This window comes from Pelecanus crispus, chromosome 1, assembly GCF_030463565.1.
Source record: "Pelecanus crispus isolate bPelCri1 chromosome 1, bPelCri1.pri, whole genome shotgun sequence".
Lineage (NCBI taxonomy): Eukaryota > Metazoa > Chordata > Aves > Pelecaniformes > Pelecanidae > Pelecanus > Pelecanus crispus.
In genome coordinates this window covers 39,657,209-39,678,124 of record NC_134643.1, presented here as the reverse complement: position 1 = coordinate 39,678,124, position 20,916 = coordinate 39,657,209, and the positions used below count along the sequence as shown (strand labels likewise).

The 20,916-nt window shown below is 41.8% G+C and overlaps 1 protein-coding gene and 1 non-coding gene across 2 annotated transcripts; one reads left to right on the top strand and one right to left on the bottom strand.

Moving 5' to 3' along the window:
• Positions 1–987: 987 nt before the first annotated feature.
• Positions 988–19,837, bottom strand: HELB (DNA helicase B). Its single transcript, XM_075727930.1, has 13 exons — positions 19,663–19,837; positions 17,992–18,360; positions 13,553–13,779; positions 11,336–12,208; positions 10,147–10,318; positions 9,317–9,458; positions 8,212–8,342; positions 7,074–7,158; positions 4,093–4,152; positions 3,304–3,505; positions 2,302–2,436; positions 1,605–2,054; positions 988–1,101 (listed from the first exon to the last, which is right to left on the bottom strand). The coding sequence occupies exons 1-13, from the start codon at positions 19,835–19,837 to the stop codon at positions 1,012–1,014; spliced, it is 3,111 nt and encodes a 1,036-aa protein (XP_075584045.1). The 3' UTR covers positions 988–1,011.
• Positions 16,115–16,188, top strand: TRNAI-AAU (transfer RNA isoleucine (anticodon AAU)). Its single transcript has one exon. It is a non-coding gene; the product is annotated as a tRNA-Ile (tRNA).
• Positions 19,838–20,916: the final 1,079 nt, after the last annotated feature.

The following is a 20,916-nucleotide window of genomic DNA, read 5'->3' as shown; positions in this document are numbered from 1 at the left end:
TAAAGTATTTTTGTACAAATTTAATACTTTAATAGCATGATATTTATCGTCTATGTTATGTTTTTTGAAATTCAAACCATTGCAACTATTTGTATGGAAAAACTGTATAAATTGAAATAAACAGTGATTTAAAGACATTAAAAATGAGGTAGCATTTTTCTACTTTATATTTTTTCCATAGTTTTAGCAAAAAAATAACATGTTTATATTTGTGGTACACTTTTTCCTGCCGTATGTGTAAAAAAAAAAAAATTGTTAAAAGTAAGCAAGCTGTCCAAATTTTAGTACAATTTGTCTGATACTTGATTAAACATTCAGCTTATTACAATGCCACAAGTCACATAATACACAAAAAAAGGTTGAAAGTGGAATGTTATTTGAAGTCTGACTTGGAATTTTGCTTTTCTTACCCAGATGATTATCAGCATATAACTATTAGCTAAAGCAGCAATGGCAAGTTCTACGTGTACTTTCAAGTACAATGCGGGAAAAATTTTCTATGTCACTGACTGCAACTTTCTTGTTCTGTTTATAACAAGATTAAAATCCATAATCTATCAAAGCTTCATGCTCATAATTTAGAAAAATCTGAAGTCCCCTTTGTAAGCTATTTCTTGAGCAAACTGCAGTTTCAGCACATCAGTAATACCTTCTCGTCAGTTCTGTAGCATTAGGAGATGGATAAATCTTGGTATGGATGGCTACAGTCTTTAAGCCTAGAAATCCCCACGTATTTTTAAGGGAACATCTGGATCCTATAAGACCTGTAAGTTCATTCTTCACCTAAACAAAACAACAATATGATTTCTGATGACTGATACACCAAGGAATCTCCTACTAAAAACGTAACAGGCTCACTTTAAAACAAGCTGTTCCTCATAGAACATGCAAATCCAGCAATTTGGTGGATGAGCTTTCAGGAAGGCTGCTGAAAATCATCTGCATACCCAGCTCCTCTGTTCCAAAAATCTTGAACAGAACAGGTTCAGAACCAGGACAGTTAATTGTTTGTTAGCTTTTGAAAAGCTTCCTAGGAGTTGGTGATGCCAAAGTTAGATTCATAAGTCTGGAAGACCCAAGTGGGGAATCTTTTACCGCTGTCTGTCGAAACAAAACAAAAATGTTATCAGAGGTTGAACCAGAACTAAAACACAGTAACATCTTCCAAAAAAAGCTCTTTCCCCAAGACAGCGCTCAGAAATTGATATAATGAAAAAATCATCTGTTAAGCATGTTTGACTGTATAAAAATCAACTTCAACGATTAAATTTTATATAAATCTTTCACAGCAGGTCAGCTCCTAAAAACTGACTTCTGTACACAAAGAATGAGCTAATACAGGCTAAGCTAGCCAACGGATCACGCCAATGAGTAACAAGAGGTATAAATTTACTGCTGTTAACATTGTAACTTTTTTTCCCTATTAGTCATATATTACTCTGGGAAAACATCTGCCAAGCTTGACTGCTTCACCAGTTACTGGTCATCTTGAAAATTATTAAATAAATCATAATAAAACAATCGTAACAGTATCCAGGTGACTTGCGGTGGTGAAAGAGAGTGCAAAAGTTTGTTTTAAACTTTCTCAGTAAGGAGATACTTACAGGGGGTGTTTTCTTAGCATCCTCAGAATTCTCTGCAAGAGTTTGTTGTCTTTTACATGGACTTTGCTGCAAAGCGCCCCTCTGCTGTTCTTTATTAGGAACTGCTGACCCTTCCTGTTTAATCAAGTCAGTGAGAGGCTCAGGGGGGTCAGGAGCACCTTGACTTACAGGACCAGACCGAGTCTCAAGCTCTTGACTTTGCCAGCTCTTCGTCAGGGGAGAGGAAGTCTGTTTGGGACAGTTGCTTCTTTCTGCGATTGCCTCTCTCAAAAATCGCTGTAAGCGAGTTTTTCTGGGCATGTTCTTGTTAGTGACTGCTCTCCTGAGGTGCATCTCTTCAGCTACAACATAGACACGGCAGCGTCCTCTGGTCACGGCTGTGTACACGTGCTGCCAGTGCTGACGGCCAGGATTGCCAACCACGTAGACAACAGTTTTTTCCTCAGAACCCTGAAACATGTTTAAGAACACCTTATTAAAGTAACATCTCCAGTAAGTAGTTAAAAAAAAAAAAAAAAAAAAGACAAGAACAAGGAAGTTGGAGACAACTGGGGACACTCTCAAGAATATTTTCTATCCTGCACTCAAGGAATTTTAGTTTCAAGAGAGCTTCTGATTCTTTCACATGAAAATACAGTGCACTAGCAAGATAAAGCCATGAGAAAGTTTTATCAGCTCATAGCTTCTTTATTTTTACCTGAAATGTGTGAATAGTTCTGGCCCATGCATGTTTTATACGACATAGCTTCTTCAGTGCCTTATACTTCACAGTGAACGTGGAGCCGTACGTGCTGCTGATGGTCAATAAGCGCTGTTTATCAATTTCTACATCCTAAAGAAATTGCACAAGAACACTTGTCAGTAAGCTTGTATCAGCAGTTTGATCAGTGTCTATACATCTCTGTGCGTCCATATTCTAGCTTTCCCTGAAATTACAATAGCTGCAATGTCAACCAAGTGAAATAGTTTCAAGAAGACACTAAACCCAGAAGATTGCTTTCACTGACCACCTTCGAGGAAAATAGTTTCACTGTACAGGGCCTACCCTAACTCCTTCTGTTTAGTAAGAGAAATGCTGAGGAAGGCAGTTTTAACCCCCAGAAACCTTAGATTATCTAGGGTAGAGAGAAATATACCAGTGAGGCCATTTAGCAATTTGTTGCCACAAACAGAGAAGAGCCTGCTCTCTCCAGCCAACCCTGTATGATCCCCCTTTCCCACACACAAATATTGATGCTTTCACTGGACCCTCTGCTGAGTCAACTCGCTGAACCCCATAGAAAAATACAGAGGTCTTGTTGCTGTACTTTTTGGTCAGCTTAGTTTTCTGCCAGGGGAGAACTCAAGCTGTAACATTAGCTTCATTCTTTACTTAAGACTATGTTTCTACCTATATCCAAAACATTATCCATTTCCATTACCATACATTTGAGTAGGTACAGAATGTATTTGCGCTGGACACAAGCAGACCAACTGAAACACATTTTACAAAAACACCCAGAGATTTTTCTTTTTTAGTTCTCTATTCTTAGTCTGCCTCTTTCTTGCCTTTCACATGATAGTTTAGCAGAAGACCTAAGTATATATTACGGACTAAAATGACAAAGTGTGAATTGTTTATTGGTTTGTTCTGGCGATTCAAGGACTGAATCAGTTACCACTGGGCTTTTTTGTGCAAGTTCTTGCAGCAAGGGCTTACATCTGTTATGAAAAATATATCTCCATTGCATAGTCGTTTGCCCTCCTCAGCAGTCTCTGTAGGGAGGGTGGTTTCTCCACTGGATTCATGGCAATTAGGATCCTCCCTGAAACCACAGTCTGGCAAGAGATCCTTGAGATATGTGTTCCGTGTGCAGGAAATCTTGTCATCAATTTGAAATAAAATTCGTTTTTTATCGTCTCTAGGTCCGAGAAAGAAAGAAGGAGAAATGTATTTACAAAGTATGCATTTACTGTCTCTCAGTATTTCTCCTCTTTCACCTCTCCATACTCCGGCCAGATTAAAAACCTTAATAATGTTCAAAACAGTTAAGACAACTCACATTTACAAGATGTTTCTTGAGCTTTTGTAAAACATTTTGGTAAAAAACAGTAATATGGAGTAGCACCAAAATCCTGCTTCTGAAAATATTTCAGAATCTACTTAGAAATCATACAGTGGAAAAACATAATTAACCTTGAGGTTTTTCTTCCAAGTTGCTTTTACGTCAATTTTAAATATTCAACAGTAACTTGAAATCTTGGAATTCACATAATGACAATTTAATGAAAGGCAAACAGTTTATGTTATCTCTGTTCACAATCCAGGTTGAGATTAAAGAACCCATCAAAGAAAGTTTATTATGTAAATTATTTCTAACATAAATAATCACATCTAGATGAAGCATTAAAAGTTTTACAATTTTATTTTAGGTTGTTGGCCTGACTGTAACATTTCCAAAAACAAAGTGAGATTGTTCACAGGAAAAATTGCAAAACACTGGCTTACCTGGTTACATGATTTGAATAGTGTTGGCAACAAAGCTCATTTATTAGATCGCAATCTTGCCTAAATCATACAAAACAAGAACATGAACAAAATCATAATGTACAAAACATAAATTACATGCAATGTCACATTAGCACTGATTTACAAATAATGAAAAAGCCCGTTTTAGCTATGATGATCTTCCACCAACAATTAAAAACAATCGCTGATTCAGAGTTTAGAAGACAGAGCAGTAAAAGAACAGTTTTGTCTAAATACCACAGAAAGCGAGGCAAGGATGTTTGTGATGCATACCTAGATTAGCTAGATTTGGTTTTAAGATAAAGAAGAAAACTATAGAAAAACTAAAGCCTGGATATATTGTTTTCTGTCTGTGGATGTATTAAAAATAGTCAGAAGATTTATTTGCTTTTTAAAAGACCTGGAATTTTAACTTTTAAATGCAGATTAAGTACCTATAAATATAATCTAGAAGAATCTTATATGGAAATCATTAACAACAGTATTGTACCTGAATGCAGATTGGAGAAATAAAAATTATTTCAGAGTTACTCAGCATTCACAACAAACAGGTGAACTAGCTAAAATTTATAAATCACTTATTTGCACACTAGTAACCTGTAAATAGTGGGCTTTTTTTAATTGCTGAGAAAAGGTTCTTTGCAAATAAAAGTGGAAGAGTTTTTTCTTAAGTACCTTTTTGTGCAGAAGTGTAAGTTTATGGGCTGTTGGTATTACCGGACATTACATTTATTCCTTCAGTGTTTCTGTGAGGCCATCTATACTATTCACACCCCTATGATGGTTCACATTATCAGTGATTACTAACCTTTCCAATCTTCCTTCAAAGTGTGTTAGAGCCCTACACCCCACCCCTTCTTAAATGACAAGTATTGTGCTTCCAAATACCCAAACTGTAGGCATTCACCGCCGCCCAGCAGGAACACTAATGCCCATCAGATTATATGGCTAAATCTGGCCCTTGTCACATGCTCAAAATGCAAGTATCTTCTGTCATTTGGTCAATGTCCACCTGTGACAGAAGCATGTATAGACAGTAAGTTGTATGTTCCATCATGCACCCTGGCATTCACATCTGCCACAATGGGATATGTTTGAATATTCTTTGTATTTTGCAGGTTCCTCCCACAGTCAAGCCCTCCCCTTTTGCTTCTGAAGAACACTGCACTGTTAGCAAACACCAGAGCACAGGCTCCCAGAGAATTTACTACAAAAACTGACCACTTATGTCCATCCTTTGTTTCTTTAACATAAACAGTACAGATGAACATGAACACAAAGGCAGAAATCACCAGTCAGGTGAAGTCCCTGCTGACTGGAGAAAGGGGAACGTTGTGCCCATTTTTAAAAAGGGAAGAAAGGAGGACCCTGGGAACTACCGACCTGTCAGCCTCACCTCTGTGCCTGGGAAGATCATAGAACAGATCCTCCCAGAAGCTATGCTCAAGCACATGGAGGACAGGGAGGTGATTCGAGACAGCCAGCACAGCTTCACCAAGGGCAAGTCCTGCCTGACCAACCTTGTGGCTTTCTATGAAGGAGTGACTGCGTCAGTGGACAAGGGAAAAGCAATGGATGTCATCTACTTGGACTTCTGTAAAGCCTTCAACACAGTCCCCCACAACATCCTTCTCTCTAAATTGGAGAGATACGGGTTTGATGGGTGGACTGTTCGGTGGATAAGGAATTGGCTGGATGGTCACATCCAGAGGGTTGTGGTCAATGGCTTCACGTCCACATGGAGACCGGTGACAAGTGGAGTCCTTCAGGGGTCCGTACTGGGACCGGTGCTATTTAACATCTTCATCAATGACATAGACAGTGGGATCGAGTGCACCCTCAGCAAGTTTGCAGACGACACCAAGCTGAGTGGTGCAGCTGACAGGCCAGAAGGACGAGATGTCATCCAAGGGGACCTGGACAAGCTGGAGAGGTGGGCCTGTGTGAACCTCGTGAGGTTCAACAAGGCCAAGTGCAAGGTCCTGCAACTGGGTTGGGGCAACCCCCAGTATCAATACAGGCTGGGGGATGAAGGGATTGAGAGCGGCCCTGCCGAGAAGGACATGGGGGTACTGGTAGATAAAAAGCTGGACATGAGCCGGCAATGTGCGCTTGCAGCCCAGAAAGCCAACCAAATCCTGGGCTGCATCAAAAGAAGCGTGGCCAGCAGGTCGAGGGAGGTGATTCTGCCCCTCTGCTCTGCTCTGGTGAGACCTCATCTGGAGTGCTGCATCCAGCTCTGGGGCCCTCAGCACAAGAAGGACATGGAGCTGCTGGAGCTGGTCCAGAAGAGGGCCACCAAAATGATCCGAGGGCTGGAACACCTCTCCTATGAGGCCAGGCTGAGAGAGTTGGGGTTGTTCAGCCTGGAGAAGAGAAGGCTGCAAGGAGACATTATTGCAGCCTTCCAGTACTTAAAGGGGGCCTACAGGAAGGATGGGGAGAATCTTTTTAGTAAGGCCTGTTGTGACAGGACAAGGAATAATGGATTTAAACTAAAGAAGAATAGATTTAGACTGGACATAAGAAAGAAATTTTTTACAACGAGGGTGGTCGAGCACTGGAACAGGTTGCCCAGAGAGGTAGTGGAGGCCCCATCCCTGGCAACATTCCAGGTCAGGTTGGACGGGGCTCTGAGCAACCCGATGGAGTTAAAGCTGTCCCTGTTAACTGCAGGGGGGTTGGGCTAGATGACCTCTAAAGGTCCCTTCCAACCCAAAGCATTCTATGATTCTATGAAATCACGGTGCAAAATAACATTAAGCTTACAGAAAAATGAAGCAACTCTCCACGGAGAGACTGGGGGCAACCAGAAGGTACAGAAAAGACACATGGCCTGTTGTTCTCTCTAGTAATTTTATGATATTGCCACTAGTCTCTCCAGCTCAACACATTCAGCTATTTTTAGACTGTGGCTGCTAGCAAGGATTTTTTCAATGTCTGTCTGCATGCCCCATTACCTTCTGAAAGCAATGAACTGCGATTGTTTGGCATCCTGCAATCCTGGTCCTTTTTTAAGTAAAGTCTTTATGGCAGTTTGCAAATCTGTTTTAGAAGACATAAAAGGTAAAGCATAAAAATATGCAGAACAAACAATTTAAGACAGAAAAACATAATTCAATAGGAAATTGCCTTTGCTTATTTCTTGCTTCAATGACATTTCAACTTGTTTAAAACAAGAACAAAACCACCCCAAAACACAAAAACATCCCCCTCCCCCAAAAAAACACCACACCACAAAACACCCACATATATAGTCCCCCCAAAAAGTATCATGCAGCTATCCCACTACTAAAATCTGAGACACAAGAGTGATATGGAAGGAGAGACATTCTTATTTCTCTGTGTTAAACAGCTGCATAGAGTATATTTCATGCAAAATAAGGTTTTGACACTGCACATTAAAGAGATAAAGATAGAACATTTTTAAGCCACAGACCTATACATTTAGATTTCACAGAAGAAATACGTTTTTAGTATTCTGTTTGCTGAGTAAGTTACTACAGTAAGATAAGGTAATAATATTCGCACTATTTTTTTTTTTCCACATTCCCCTTGAAGCTTTTTGATGCATATAAAGTAGAGGCTACTCAATCCATTTATCCAATAAAGGTCAAAAAACCTAAAATAATGGCCCTAACCCTGACCCCAAAACATTTTTAAAGAAATACTGGTGTTCCCTCTGCTTCCATTTTCCTAACTTGATTCTAGAGTTGGGAGCACATTCCTGTCCAACACACCATCCTGAAATAGTTGCTGTTTACTCAAACGATTTACCTCTGAAAAATTTAATCTTTTAAGATCAACAGCTCTGGCTACAACATAAAAAGATGATCACATCTGATTACACTGGTGGAAGCCGTATCGCCCCCATTTCAAAATGTAACCAGTGAGATGGAGCTCTACAGCATATCCTTTGCACTTATGGGTCTTACTGTGTGCACTTATGGAAGGCAAAAGGTAAACTATGACTCTAGCATTTAAATTTATACCACAAACAAAAACAGACTAAAATCTTCCCAAAATGTTAGTTCCAGCCAAATAGTCTATGCTTTCCAAAGGGAAAGTCAAGATCACAAACTGACTGTACACACGTACTGTCACAAATCCCGCCAGCAGGCAAAGCAATAAGAATGAATTTCTTCTCCGGGTTCAGCACTGTCATTTCCTTATTCCAATCAGAAACTTTCAGCACCTCATCAAATCGAGGAAGCTCCCGGCGAGAGATTCTTGAGCAGAGCAGTGGAGGGAAAACAGAAAAGAGAAATTATTTCCAGTTGAAGGATTCCAGTGTATCATCAGCTGCATCAGCCTTAAGATCACCATTTATAAATTTTTGGTCATCTACACTACATACACCAAAAGCTCTTTCTTCTGAGCATAACTTAATTTCACATTAAAAAAATTGGTAATTTATTCTCTAAACCCTTCAGCACTGCAGTAGATACTTAGTATTACCCATACAGTTCTTCTCATGGCAGCAGACTGGAGTAACACACAAATGTTAGCAAAAAAAACCCCATTTGTAAAACACTTAGTAGTTCTGGACATCTTGCAAATGTCCAGAATATTCTCACATTCCAATCAACATCAAAAGGTCTTGGGCACTCGGACCTAGACTTTGTTGTTTGAGGTTTAAAAAAGAAATCATGCACTGACAGTAAACAGGATTATTTCCAGGCCAAAAGTAATGCACATGCTGGAAACATTTAGGGACTCTAGGTATTAATACAGGAAAAAATAAAAAGAAACTATGATTTAATGGCCCTTGACATCTAAACTCTCAACATAATTCAGCCTCTTTTAGCTGTTGTCACAGTTACCGGCAATGTCTTTAAAACTTTCTTTTTAGAGCAGCAATTATGAGTCATTTCAGAAGGCATAAAGTGACTTGTGCACACGCAACTCATTTGAAAACAACAGAGAGTGTCTGATAGTGAAATACGTCCCATAAAACTCAAGAGTATTCCAGCACACACATTTTTTTTGTCCAATACATATACTCCTGGAAAAATTTGTGGGTTTTTGTTGTTGTTGTTTTGGGGGTTGGTTTGTCTGTTTTTAAAACCAGTGTTACTGATTTTGAATAAGAAACTGTAACAGAAGCAGTACTATAGAGTCAAATCTGGATACACTACTATTTTGCAGGTAAAGGACCAGGCCTACTACAAGAATGTTTCTTACATACATAAGGAAATCCTACCTTGACGCATTATCTACAATTAGTTGTGATTCAGCTCTGTGATTAGTTCGCAGTTCCACAGAAAAGCCTCTGGATTTTAGACCCTCAAAGATATCAGCTAACATGTTTCCTGGGTCTATGCTTGGTAACTGTCTAGTATCACCTAAACAGAATGCAAATTAGTGTTTGTGAGAAGCAGTAATAGATCATCTGTTAAAAACTGTCTTAAAAGAAACACTGGAATTAATAAATACTCAACCCTCTACATAGTAACATGCTTCCTCAATACAATTCATGTGAAATAAAACTTTCAAGAATCTAAGAAACTTTGTTTGGGGAATCAGGCTGTAGTGTTAGTTTAAATTCTTCATATTCATATTCATAAATGGCATGCCAAAAAGCAAACCTCTCAGAAAGCAGACAATTTTGATTTTATACTTCGTTTTCCTTTCTGAATTAAACCAAGATGATCCTAGCATTAAGAATGACAGAAAACCTCCCTTCTAACATGTGATTAATATGCTAACACTAGCTTCTTTAAGGAAATTAGAAAAGTTTTCCAGTTGCAAGACGTAATAAGCTACCACATGGAAGTCATAATACTTTCAGAATCAGACAAAAACACTGCTAAACAGAGAATGGAGATACTGATGCTGTCATACTGACAGTTGAGATGGAAAACTGTCTATCTCATCTGACCTTATGAATAAGCAGAAATATCCAAGTACAGAACAACATAACATTCTGGGGTTTTTAAGAGAATCAGTGACACCAGTGGCAGCTCTGATACTTACACTGTATATTGTGTATTATTAAATATTGTGTAATGCTAAATTTGCTGTTTCACTTACCTAGAATAATAAGTTTGGCAAGCTGAGCATGCTCACACAAGAGTTTTAAAACTAAACTAAGAACGTGTACAGACACCAAGCTTCCTTCATCCACAATCAGAACCGTCACAGCAGAAAACTTCCACGGCTGTCCTTGTTCACTCTGCCTCCACGATCTGAAACTATAGATGATCTAGAAACAAATCAAAATAAATGAAGCTCTGACACTAATCAACTGTAAACAACTGTCTTATAAAGGCAGCCAGAGTGTGGTATCTTCTAATGTTGTATTTAGAGCTATTATTTGAAATTCTGAACTTAAACCTGTAAAGACTCAGAAGACTCAACTGTTCAGCCTTATTTTCCTCCTTGGTGAATACATTTCTAGCTGAGATTATCAACACTTACTTACATAAAACCACAGAAATGCATCTTTTTTTTTTTTTTTCCTCTGCAAGGAACCTAAAGGATATAAAGTCAGCCATTAGGTTGCTCAGTAACAGAACACCTCCTACTACAACTTACTGACATTAATAAACCCCCAACATTGCATGGGGAAGGGGAACAGGCAACTATCCAGTCACCGAAGATAAAATAAGCCCATAGTACTTTTTGTATTACTGTAATTTTGATTTATACAAGCTATTCCACACCTCCAAAGTCTTCTTGGCACCTTCCACTACCTAGGACAACAGAGACTTGACAGAAGTTTGTTGACAATGAGTTTGCTTTCTACTTTTTTCTAAAAAAATTTGCACAAGCAGTAATTAAGAAAACACTGTGTGAATGAAATTTATCTCATTATTCAACCCCAGGCTACTGATTTCTTCATGCATGTGCAGGTATCAGTATGATTGCTAGGCAACAGGGCACTAGAAAACAGCTCTGCCATCTAGAAAGTATTTCTGTCTTAATTAAAAAGAAAAAACAACTGAAAAGATAAAAAGATGCCCTAGAAAGGTACAAATTCGAGATGTGTATAAGTAGGAAAAAACCCCAAAGTTACAGCAAATAATGTACTTCAAATGATTGATTTAAGATTCCACAAAATGTAATGCTGACTTTCAAATGCTAACAAGCTGTACCCAAGCATTATCACTAATAGCTACACATTTTGTAAAGTTCAGTAACAAGCTTTCTTCCCAAAACAAGAATGGACAGCGTCAAAAGGTCTTTCAGAACACAATTTAAAAAAAAATAAATTCTTTACCTGATGCAGTGTATATGCAGGAAGCTTAGTTTTTTCACTCAAAAGGCTTGCCGCCCTCCCTGTAGGTGCAGTAAATAGTACATTCAAAAATTTTTTTGTGTACATATTCTCTGAGTCCCAAGGATGATCAAAGGTATTCCATTCCTCAGATGCATCCAGGTCTTCTTCAAAGTCCTTAGAAGCAGCTTCCACTTCTTCTTCCATCTGCTTTAAGTGACGAAAAAGGCAGCTAACTATCGTACTCTTCCCACAGCCTCCTTTTCCACTTATGACTGTGACAGGATTAGAACAAATCTTTTCCATAGCAATCACCTGATCCAAGTCTAGCTCTGCTTTACTTTGGGTACCAGATGTAGACCCCACTTCCTTTTCAGGACAGTGATTTTCACAGTTATGATTGTCTGGACTATTTTCCTTCAGACATTCAATTTCATGAGCCTGGGTAACATCCATTTTGTTACCTACCATTTCTCTTGATGTCTCAGAAACGTTAAGTATCTTTCTCACATCAACATCCAGTTGCCATGAGCAGTTTGACAGAAGGTCACCTATACACATTGCAATGTCTTTTTCAGATTTGTAAAGATGAGGCAGAAACACTAGTTTTTTCTCCCTAATCACTATGTTCTGATCTTTCAAAAATTCAAGAGATTGCCAAACATGGTCTATGGACATATCTTTAGATACAAAATGAGCTAATTCATCTTGATCTTCGTAAGTGTGTCCCATTTCTCTACACTGTTTCTTGAGTTGATCATACAGAATTAATGCATTCTTCTGCAAGTCAGGAATCTTCCAGAGGAGATGCTCACACTGACAGAAGGCGGCCCACGTTGCCTCACAGTAAGAAAGCTTCAGTTCCCTATAGGTAATCTTCTCCCCCAAAAGAATAAAAGCAAACATATTTATTTCAGATGTTAGCCTCTTGCTGAATAACATTCCTCCTAGTAAATACAAATTGCAATTCGGAGGGTGGAAGTCTACAAAAATTTATGCATTCTTCAAAATGTACAAAGTTATAATGCTTTTCAAGCTATATGAAAGCAAGATATTTAAAAGATGAAATGATAATTCCTCTCAGTCACCCTTCTGTATAAAACAGAAACATTAAAAATAAAAAACCTGGTGCAAAAAATGGGCATTAGGGAGAACTAGTGCACATCTAATTAGCACAATTCCAAGTAAAAGCACAAAACTGTAGAAACAGAGTATAGGAAAGGCATTAGCCAGAATACTGTACCCAATTCTGAACATGCTACTTCAAGAAATGCACAACCCTTACACAGACTACCGCAAAATAGTGAAAGACTGAGATGTGCAAAAAAGATGAACTACTGAGGGAAAGAAAAATGAATTGGACTTGCTGAGCCTTAAGAGAAAAAGCTAAAGAGAGTCTTCAAGCAATAAAAAAACCTGCAGTGAGAATGCAGGTCCTTGGTACAAGAAAGAAGAGAGCAACAGGTCTATATTGCATCAAGGAATAGTCAAATTGAACATCAGGAAAACCTTTTTACAAGAAAGGATGTGAAACACTGGAATATATTGTCTGGACTGCTGAACCTCTGAAATTAGAGGTCTTAAAGACAAGTCAGAACATCTGTCAGTAAAAGCATTGGGGGGCTGAAGCAGAGGGATTAACTAATCACATTTCTGAACTATTAAGCTATAGCTCCCATCTGAGGTACAGGATTGCTAAGGTGAGATGCAGCAGCAAAGTTGCACTGCAAGCATGGCAAAGGAAAACAAGAAGGTAAGCAACAACCGCAAATCCCATTATAAAAAAAGGAGAACAACTAGACCAGATGACCTATTACAACGTAACTTACCTACCTTACTATGAAAGCACAGATACTGTTCTATGTATTAAGAACAGAAAATCTTATTTGCCAGTATAAAAGTGAACAGTACAATTGAGGGGTTTAAATTTTGGCCCAACTACCTCAAATATTTAATTTTCTGTTCCTTGCAGATAAGACTAAGCAAATGGTTGTAACAAAACCACCTTTAAAAATCTTCTGAGACTGATTTATTGTAGACCAATTGAAAAAAAAAACTTTGCTAAAACTGAGGCCAGTAAATCATCCATTTCCAAATGAACTAAGTGTACCTCCGACAAATGTCCAGTTAATAAACTGAACATAACTGAAACAGCACTGTATTCTAATGAAGCTCAAATGTAATAAATACCACATTTTTACCCTGCTTAACATTACTTACCCTGCTGAATCCAAGTTTCCATGGCTCATTCTTTAATATCTCATCCAGCTTTGTTAGCATCTTGTCCTGATAATGTACCTCCTCACCATCCATACCATTGTTTTCTTCAGTCTTTCTTTGCCAACACACCATATCCAACAGACAGCAAAAATGGCGTGGCAGAAGAATTGGCAAGAATTCCAGTATCATCGGAAAAGTCAGAGCTACCAACACTGCCTTTCCTGCAACTGTATGCACCATAAACCAAGAAAGTTTTAAGCAATATACAAGGGTATTTGTAAAGGCAATTTAAACTGACTCTGGCTCTTATCCTTCTGCCTCCCCTATATCCAAACCACCCCTAATTTCTTTCAGTTTCTTATTCCTTGTAATCCTTTTCAAATTCTTTTAAAGTCTGTTTTCCCTGGACTGCCTTGGGAAAAAAAAAATGTAAACAGATGACAGATAAATACTCCTTTAGAAAATATGTATTATACATTTGGTTTAAACTGGCTACTCAATAGCACTTTGTAGAACGTCAGTTCAGACGTCACCATGCCCGCCTCTCCTATCTAATTTTCATACAGATGTACAGAAGAACATTTAAAATCCAAAATAAGAAAACAGGCCTCTAAATCTGTAGTATCAGATCAGTACAGGGACTTAGGAAAACAGTCCTCTCCAATGGCTTTCTCAGTGACCCCAAACTTAATCTATCACTCTCTCCCTGTTTGCATCAGTCTTGGGATCCACAAAAGGGGGATAATGAAACTGATTTGCTTTATACCTTGCTTTAAAAAACAAATTTTAGAAGAAAGTGAGACTTGTAGCAGTTAATGACCTGCTACGCCACCTGGATGCTCATAAGTCTATGGGGCCAGATGGGGTCCACCCGAGAGTACTGAGGGAGCTGGCAGAGGAGCTTGCCAAGCCACTTTCCATCATCTATCAGCAGTCCTGGTTAACAGGGGAGGTCCCTGATGACTGGAGGCTTGCCAATGTGACGCCCATCTACAAGAAGGGCCGGAAGGAGGACCCAGGAAACTATAGGCCCGTCAGCCTGACCTCAGTGCCGGGAAAGATTATGGAGAGGTTCATGTTGAGTGAACTCAACAGGCAAGTGCAGGTCAACCAGGGGATCAAGCCCAGCCAGCATGGGTTCATGAAAGGCAGGTCCCGCTTGACCAACCTGATCTCCTTTTATGACCTGGTGACCCGCCTGGTAGATGATGGAAAGGCTGTGGATGTCATTTACCTGGACTTTAGCAAAGCTTTTGACACCATCTCCCATAATATTCTCCTTGGGAAGCTGGCAGCTCATGGCTTGGACGGGCGCAGTCCTTGCTGGGTAAAAAACTGGTTGGGTGGCCAAGCCCAGAGGGTTGTGGTAAATGGAGTTAAGTCCAGTTGGCAGCCGGTCACGAGCAGTGTTCCCCAGGGCTCTGTTTTGGGGCCAGCCTTATTTAATATCTTTATCAATGATCCGGATGAGGGGATTGAGTGCACCCTCAGTAAGTTTGCAGATGACACCAAACTGGGTAGAAGTGTCGATCTGCTCGAGGGTAGGATGGGACAGGCTGGATCGATGGGCCAAGGCCTACTGGATGAGGTTTAACAAGGCCAAGTGCCGGGTCCTGCACTTCGGTCACGACAACCCCATGCAGCGCTACAGGCTTGGGGAAGAGTGGCTGGAAAGTTGCCTGGCCAAAAAGGACCTGGGGGTGTTGGCCGACAGCTGGCTGAACATGAGCCAGCAGTGTGCCCAGGTGGCCAAGAAGGCCAACAGCATCCTGGCTTGTATCAGGAATAGTGTGGCCAGCAGGAGCAGGGAGGTGATTGTTCCCCTGTACTCGGTGCTGGTGAGGCCGCACCTGGAATACTGTGTCCAGTTTTGGGCCCCTCAATACAAGAAAGACATTGAGGTGCTGGAGCATGTCCAGAGAAGGGCAATGAAGCTGGTGAAGGGTCTGGAGCACAGGCCTTGTGAGGAGCGGCTGAGGGAACCGGGGGTGTTTAGTCTGGAGAAGAGAAGGCTGAGGGGAGACCTTATCGCGCTCTACAGCTACCTGAAAGGAGGTTGTAGTGAGGTGGGTGTTGGTCTCTTCTCCCATCTAGTTAGCGATAGGACAAGAAGAAATGGGCTCAAGGTGCACCAGGGGAGGTTTAGGTTGGAAATTAGGAAAAATTTCTTTACGGAAAGGGTGGTCAAGCATTGGAACAGGCTGCCCAGAGAGGTGGTGGAGTCACCATCCCTGGAAGTGTTCAAAAAACGGGTAGACATGGCACTTGGGGACATGGTTTAGTCTAGTCTACCCTTGATTGGTTTAGTGTGGACTTGGTAGTGTAGGTTAATGGTTGGACTGGATGATCTTAAAGGTCTTTTCCAACTTAAACGATTCTATGATTCGATCTCTTCACAGGAAAAAAAAAAAAGATGCAATTTTTAATGGAGTGTTAAGGAAACTTCCTAATTCCAAATTTAGAACACACATTTTTCTCAGTTAAGTACTTTTTCTGATCACTGTCTTACCTACAGAAAGGCAAAGATAAAAACTTTTCCCTTTGAAACAAATATTTTGGCATGGCCAGTTAGCTCAGTTGGTTAGAGCGTGGTGCTAATAACGCCAAGGTCGCGGGTTCGATCCCCGTACGGGCCAACTGCCCTTTTTTAGTCTAGTCTACCCTTGATTGGTTTAGAGTAGACTTGGTAGTGTAGGTTAATGGTTGGACTGGATGATCTTAAAGGTCTTTTCCAACCTAAACGATTCTATGATTCTATGATTCCATGACTTAATTTACAAGTGGATAATCAACACACGCTGCTTCTAGACAAAAGTATCATGAAGGCTTGAATAACAAACTGCTCCAGCCCGTAACAATGACAACCAGGAAAAAGTGACAATAGTAATAGCAACAAGATGACATACAGGGGGGTGGGTTGTTGTTTCTATTGCCCAATGACAGAGAAAGAAGAAAGCTTAATTTGCATAAAAGTCATTTAAGTTAGATATTAGGAAAAACCTGCCAACTACAAAAACAGGATACCTAGGCACACTGTGCAGTATTTGATGCTGAAGATTCACAAACATATTAGACAAGCTTCAATCAGAAGTGATCCATATATCCCATTAAAATTCAAGCAGCAAATTAGATCCAAGTTTCTACCACTACAGATTCCTATCTCTTTGTGGTCATAAAAAGATTTAATGTCCGTAAACAAGGGTTAAGAACTTCTACCATTACAAAAACACAACAGAAAGCCTGAAATCCACAGAACTGTGAAAATTTTCTTCTCCTAACACATGTGATTTGGAGTAGAGTCTAGCAGAAGCTATGAACTCTCCTGTCAGACATGATTTGGCCTCCGAAACAGTCACCTCCATCTTCTGACCTGCCACTGCCCCGTAAACCAGGAACTGGAAGACTTCATACATAGACGCAACCTGTCTGTACAGATTTATGCACAGTTGCGGCTGAATTTAAAAGACTTCCACCAATTCAGAGTACAGAGTCCCATGGTACTGACTAAGTGGCTCTGTACAGCACCAACCCAGGACTGCCTATGTCCACATCAGGAATGTGGCATAATGGAAACAGATCAGTCACAGTAAAACAAAAAAGAGCTAGTGCTGAAGACACATCCCAGACACCTTGACTTTCTGTATTTCGGTGTTTTGCTTCAGACCAACTGTAGTCTGGTCCCACAGACTGAATGCCCACTAGGGGTTCGAGTACCTTAGGTGTGCAACTGGAACACACCTTTTGGGTTTCATCCAACAGGAACACAGTCAATACTCTCAGAGACTGCACCACAGTAGGGACAAGAGGGATGTCTGCTTCAAAAGCACACTCCTGATCCAACCTCTAACATTCATATAGTCACACCAACATAGTCCATAACAGAATCCTCAGCAGTCCTGAACCATCTCCATATGGGGACACTCCAGTGCTCTGCTCCCCAGCCACACCTATCTGCTGATGGTCAGGATTCAGACACACCTAGATAGCCTATTTAGTGCTGCTGATCTGGACTACACTGAGCTCATTCACCGTTCCCCTGCATTACAAAGAAGCAGCTATACTATTTTTGAACACTTATTTGTCCTAAAAAGCCATACCACCATGTTTAAGCAGTGCTGAACTCATTTTTTAATAAGCCTTGTTGTATCTGAATAAACTACAGGAAGTCAGCACCAGTGTCTTTGCATCCCTAGCACAGACAATTCTACTACTGTAAGCCTACAGAATTCAGGAAAGTCCTTATGTGTTTCTACCTGTATGCCTATCTTTAATTGGTCAGCTGTCCCAGTGTCCTCAAATTTAAAAAAAAGAATAATCTTTGCATGTTCAAAACTCATTTGAACATACACTTCATATGAAAGCATGTTAGCTTGAACACAGTATCTGAGATATAACACATTAGCTTATAAAACAGTCAAAATAGCACAGGATATACCTACATGATTTTGAAACATAGTAGAAGATGTCATAAAACTTGGTGACTCTTTGTTCCTTCCCTAAGTGTGCAGCTTGGAACTGTTCTAGTGTTTCTTCAAGATTTCTAAAATTCAACATAGACTCCGTAGGAAGCCAAGCAAAAAACTTTTCTTTAAAAGCATCAGGAACAGCACATTCCTTAAGAAAGAGTGAAAAGACTTGTCGGTTGTTTTCTTCTATATCAGTCCGCAGAAAATACGATGGATATCCTTGCACAAAGTACTTCGACCCCATTTTTTTAGCTTTCACATTAACTCTCCACCAAGGGTCAACTAATGGAAAACGTCCAACTACTTCATACTCCTTTTTGGAGTTGTCTTCTTGTAAAACAACTGAATCATTAAAAAGAAAAATAAAATCATTGTTAATTGACAGTCATAAAGATTAAAAGTTTGGTTTGATTAAAAGAGTTTTGTTTGTTCAAAGCTTATTTTTGTCTTTTGTATAAGTTGCAGTAGTAAAAGAAGGGGTTTTCAGAAACTTCCTGATGTCAGCCTTTCCAGTAGTATTTAAAAACAAAAGCAAAACCAACCTCAGAAACAAACACTAAAACTGCTTCTCTAAGTGTCAGAACTACAAAATTAAACTTGCGTATGCATATTTATTAAGCCAATTAAATGCACTGGCATACGGTTTAATATTATACCATTTATGCCAAGTCAAGTTTCCAATTTTAAACAGTTTTGCCATGAAGCACTGCATCAAGGTGGCTGCATGCTCTTCATTTGTATAGCAAATAGTTCCTGTAACAAAAACCACCAGAATTATAAGCAATTAACATAATAAACTCTTTAATATTTTGTATGACCTGGTTTGCCTCCTCTTTCCATCATCTTTCCCTCACAAAAAATAATACACCGTTCCTCAATCCACGACTGGGAACTAAATGCTATGACCAGAACAAGGGGAGCGCCTACGTTTAGCAGGACTTTTCTCACCAGACCAGAGTACCAGCAGCTCTTAGGTCTGTAACTACTTGTCTATTTATTTTCCCCTTGTTGCTTAGCTCAATTTGGCCATTTTCTAAAACAATTTTTGGATAAAATATTCTTGCTAGGCATTAGCTGCTCCAATGTCACCTGCTTTTCAAAGTACTAAATAGAAAGCAGGGAATCATTAAGGTCAGGTAACACTCTAATATGTCGTAAAAGGGAAAAAAATGCTTTTTTTGTGTGAAGTTAACTTGAATGGAGAAACTTTACGTTTTCTTACTGTTGCGATAGTGTGACCATACAAAGGCGCGAATTACACACGGCTCTTCCACTGCCTGCACAGGATTTACCACCCACTTCGGATCATTCCCGCTCTACCTGGCATGACCTCAGCAACCGGGGAAGGAGCCAGTTTCGATTTCATTTACTTCTCCGGCATTCTACGCGAGCGAACAAGCGCCCTCCCGGCGCCGGCGAGGCGGCCCTCAGGCGCAGGACCAAGCCCGCGGGGCGGGCCCGGGGGCAGCCGCCTCTCCGCCAGCCGCCTCTCCGCCAGCCGCCGGGCGCAGCTCACTCGTTTCACCCGCAGCGCCCCGGCCCGACCCCGACCCCGACCCCCGCTCCGAGGGAGGCCGCGGGCAGGGGGCACCGGGGGCCGCCGCCCGCCCGGCCCCGCTCCGCTCCCCTCCCGCCGCCCCTCACCGGCTCGGCGCGGGGGAAGCGCTGCCTCCAGCTGCAGCCCGGAAGCCTCCAGGAGCTCGGCCTCCGCCAAGTGCGGCTCCTCCTCAGCCTCCTCCTCCTCGGTCTCCTCCTCCGAGCCCCCCGCCGCCGGCCGCCGCGGCGGCAGCAGCACCCCCCACAGCTCCACCACCGCCATCCCGCCACTGCGCCGCGCCCGCCCGCGCGATCCCTCCGCCCGGCCCGCCCACAAGCCCGCGACCGGCGCGGAAGGAGACGTCGAGCGGCAGGGCAGGGCGCGGAGGCGAGAAAGTGCGGGGCAGTGCGGGGCGCCTAGCGTTCTGTGGTGCCGCCCGCTCTGTGGTGCCGCCCGCTGGGCCCCGGCCGGGTGTTCGCGGTGGCTGCGGCCCCGCTCTCCTCCCGGCGCTGGCGGGGCAGCCTGAGGCGGCCGTGCCGCCGCCGGAGGTGCGGGCCTCGCTGGCGGCTGGAGCCCGGCCCGTGAGTTGCGTGAGGTAACGGGTAATGGCCAAAACGGGCGCCGGGGCACCGGCGGGCAGAGAATTGGCAATTGCGGTGTCACCTCTCTGGGGTGGAAGAAACACGCGCTGGATGTCAGATGACACCAAGTTGGGTAGAAGTGTCGATCTGCTGGAGGGTAGGATGGCCCTGCAGAGGGACCTGGACAGGCTGGATCGATGGGCCGAGGCCTACTGGATGAGGTTTAACAAGGCCAAGTGCCGGGTCCTGCACTTGGGTCACAACAACCCCATGCAATGCTCCAAGCTTGGGGAAGAGTGGCTGGAAAGTTGCCTGGCCGAAAAGGACCTGGGGGTGTTGGCCGACAGCCGGCTGAACATGAGCCAGCAATATGCCCAGGTGGCCAAGAAGGCCAAGAGCATCCTGGCTTGTATCAGGAATGCTGTGGCCAGCAGGAGCAGGGAGGTGATTGTCCCCCTGTACTCGGCACTGGTGAGGCCGCACCTGGAATACTGTGTCCAGTTTTGGGCCCCTCAATACAAGAAAGACCTTGAGGTGCTGGACCGTGTCCAGAGAAGGGCAATGAAGCTGGTGAAGGGTCTGGAGCACAGGTCTTGTGAGGAGCGGCTGAGGGAACTGGGGTTGTTTAGTCTAGAGAAGAGGAGGCTGAGGGGAGACCTTATCGCTCTCTACAACTACCTGAAAGGAGGTTGTAGTGAGGTGGGTGTTGGTCTCTTCTCCCAAGTAACATGCGATAGGACAAGAAGAAATGGGCTCAAGCTGCACCAGGGGAGGTTTAGG

Excerpts from the sequence above, each read along its gene's own strand:
- HELB (XM_075727930.1), bottom strand. The coding sequence starts at position 19,837 with ATGGCGGTGGTGGAGCTGTGGGGGGTGCTGCTGCCGCCGCGGCGGCCG. Across the intron at positions 10,319-11,335 it reads CTGCATATACACTGCATCAG|ATCATCTATAGTTTCAGATC; the intron begins GTAAAGAATTTA and ends ATTTGTTTCTAG. Across the intron at positions 8,343-9,316 it reads ATTGTAGATAATGCGTCAAG|AATCTCTCGCCGGGAGCTTC; the intron begins GTAGGATTTCCT and ends GCTCTGCTCAAG.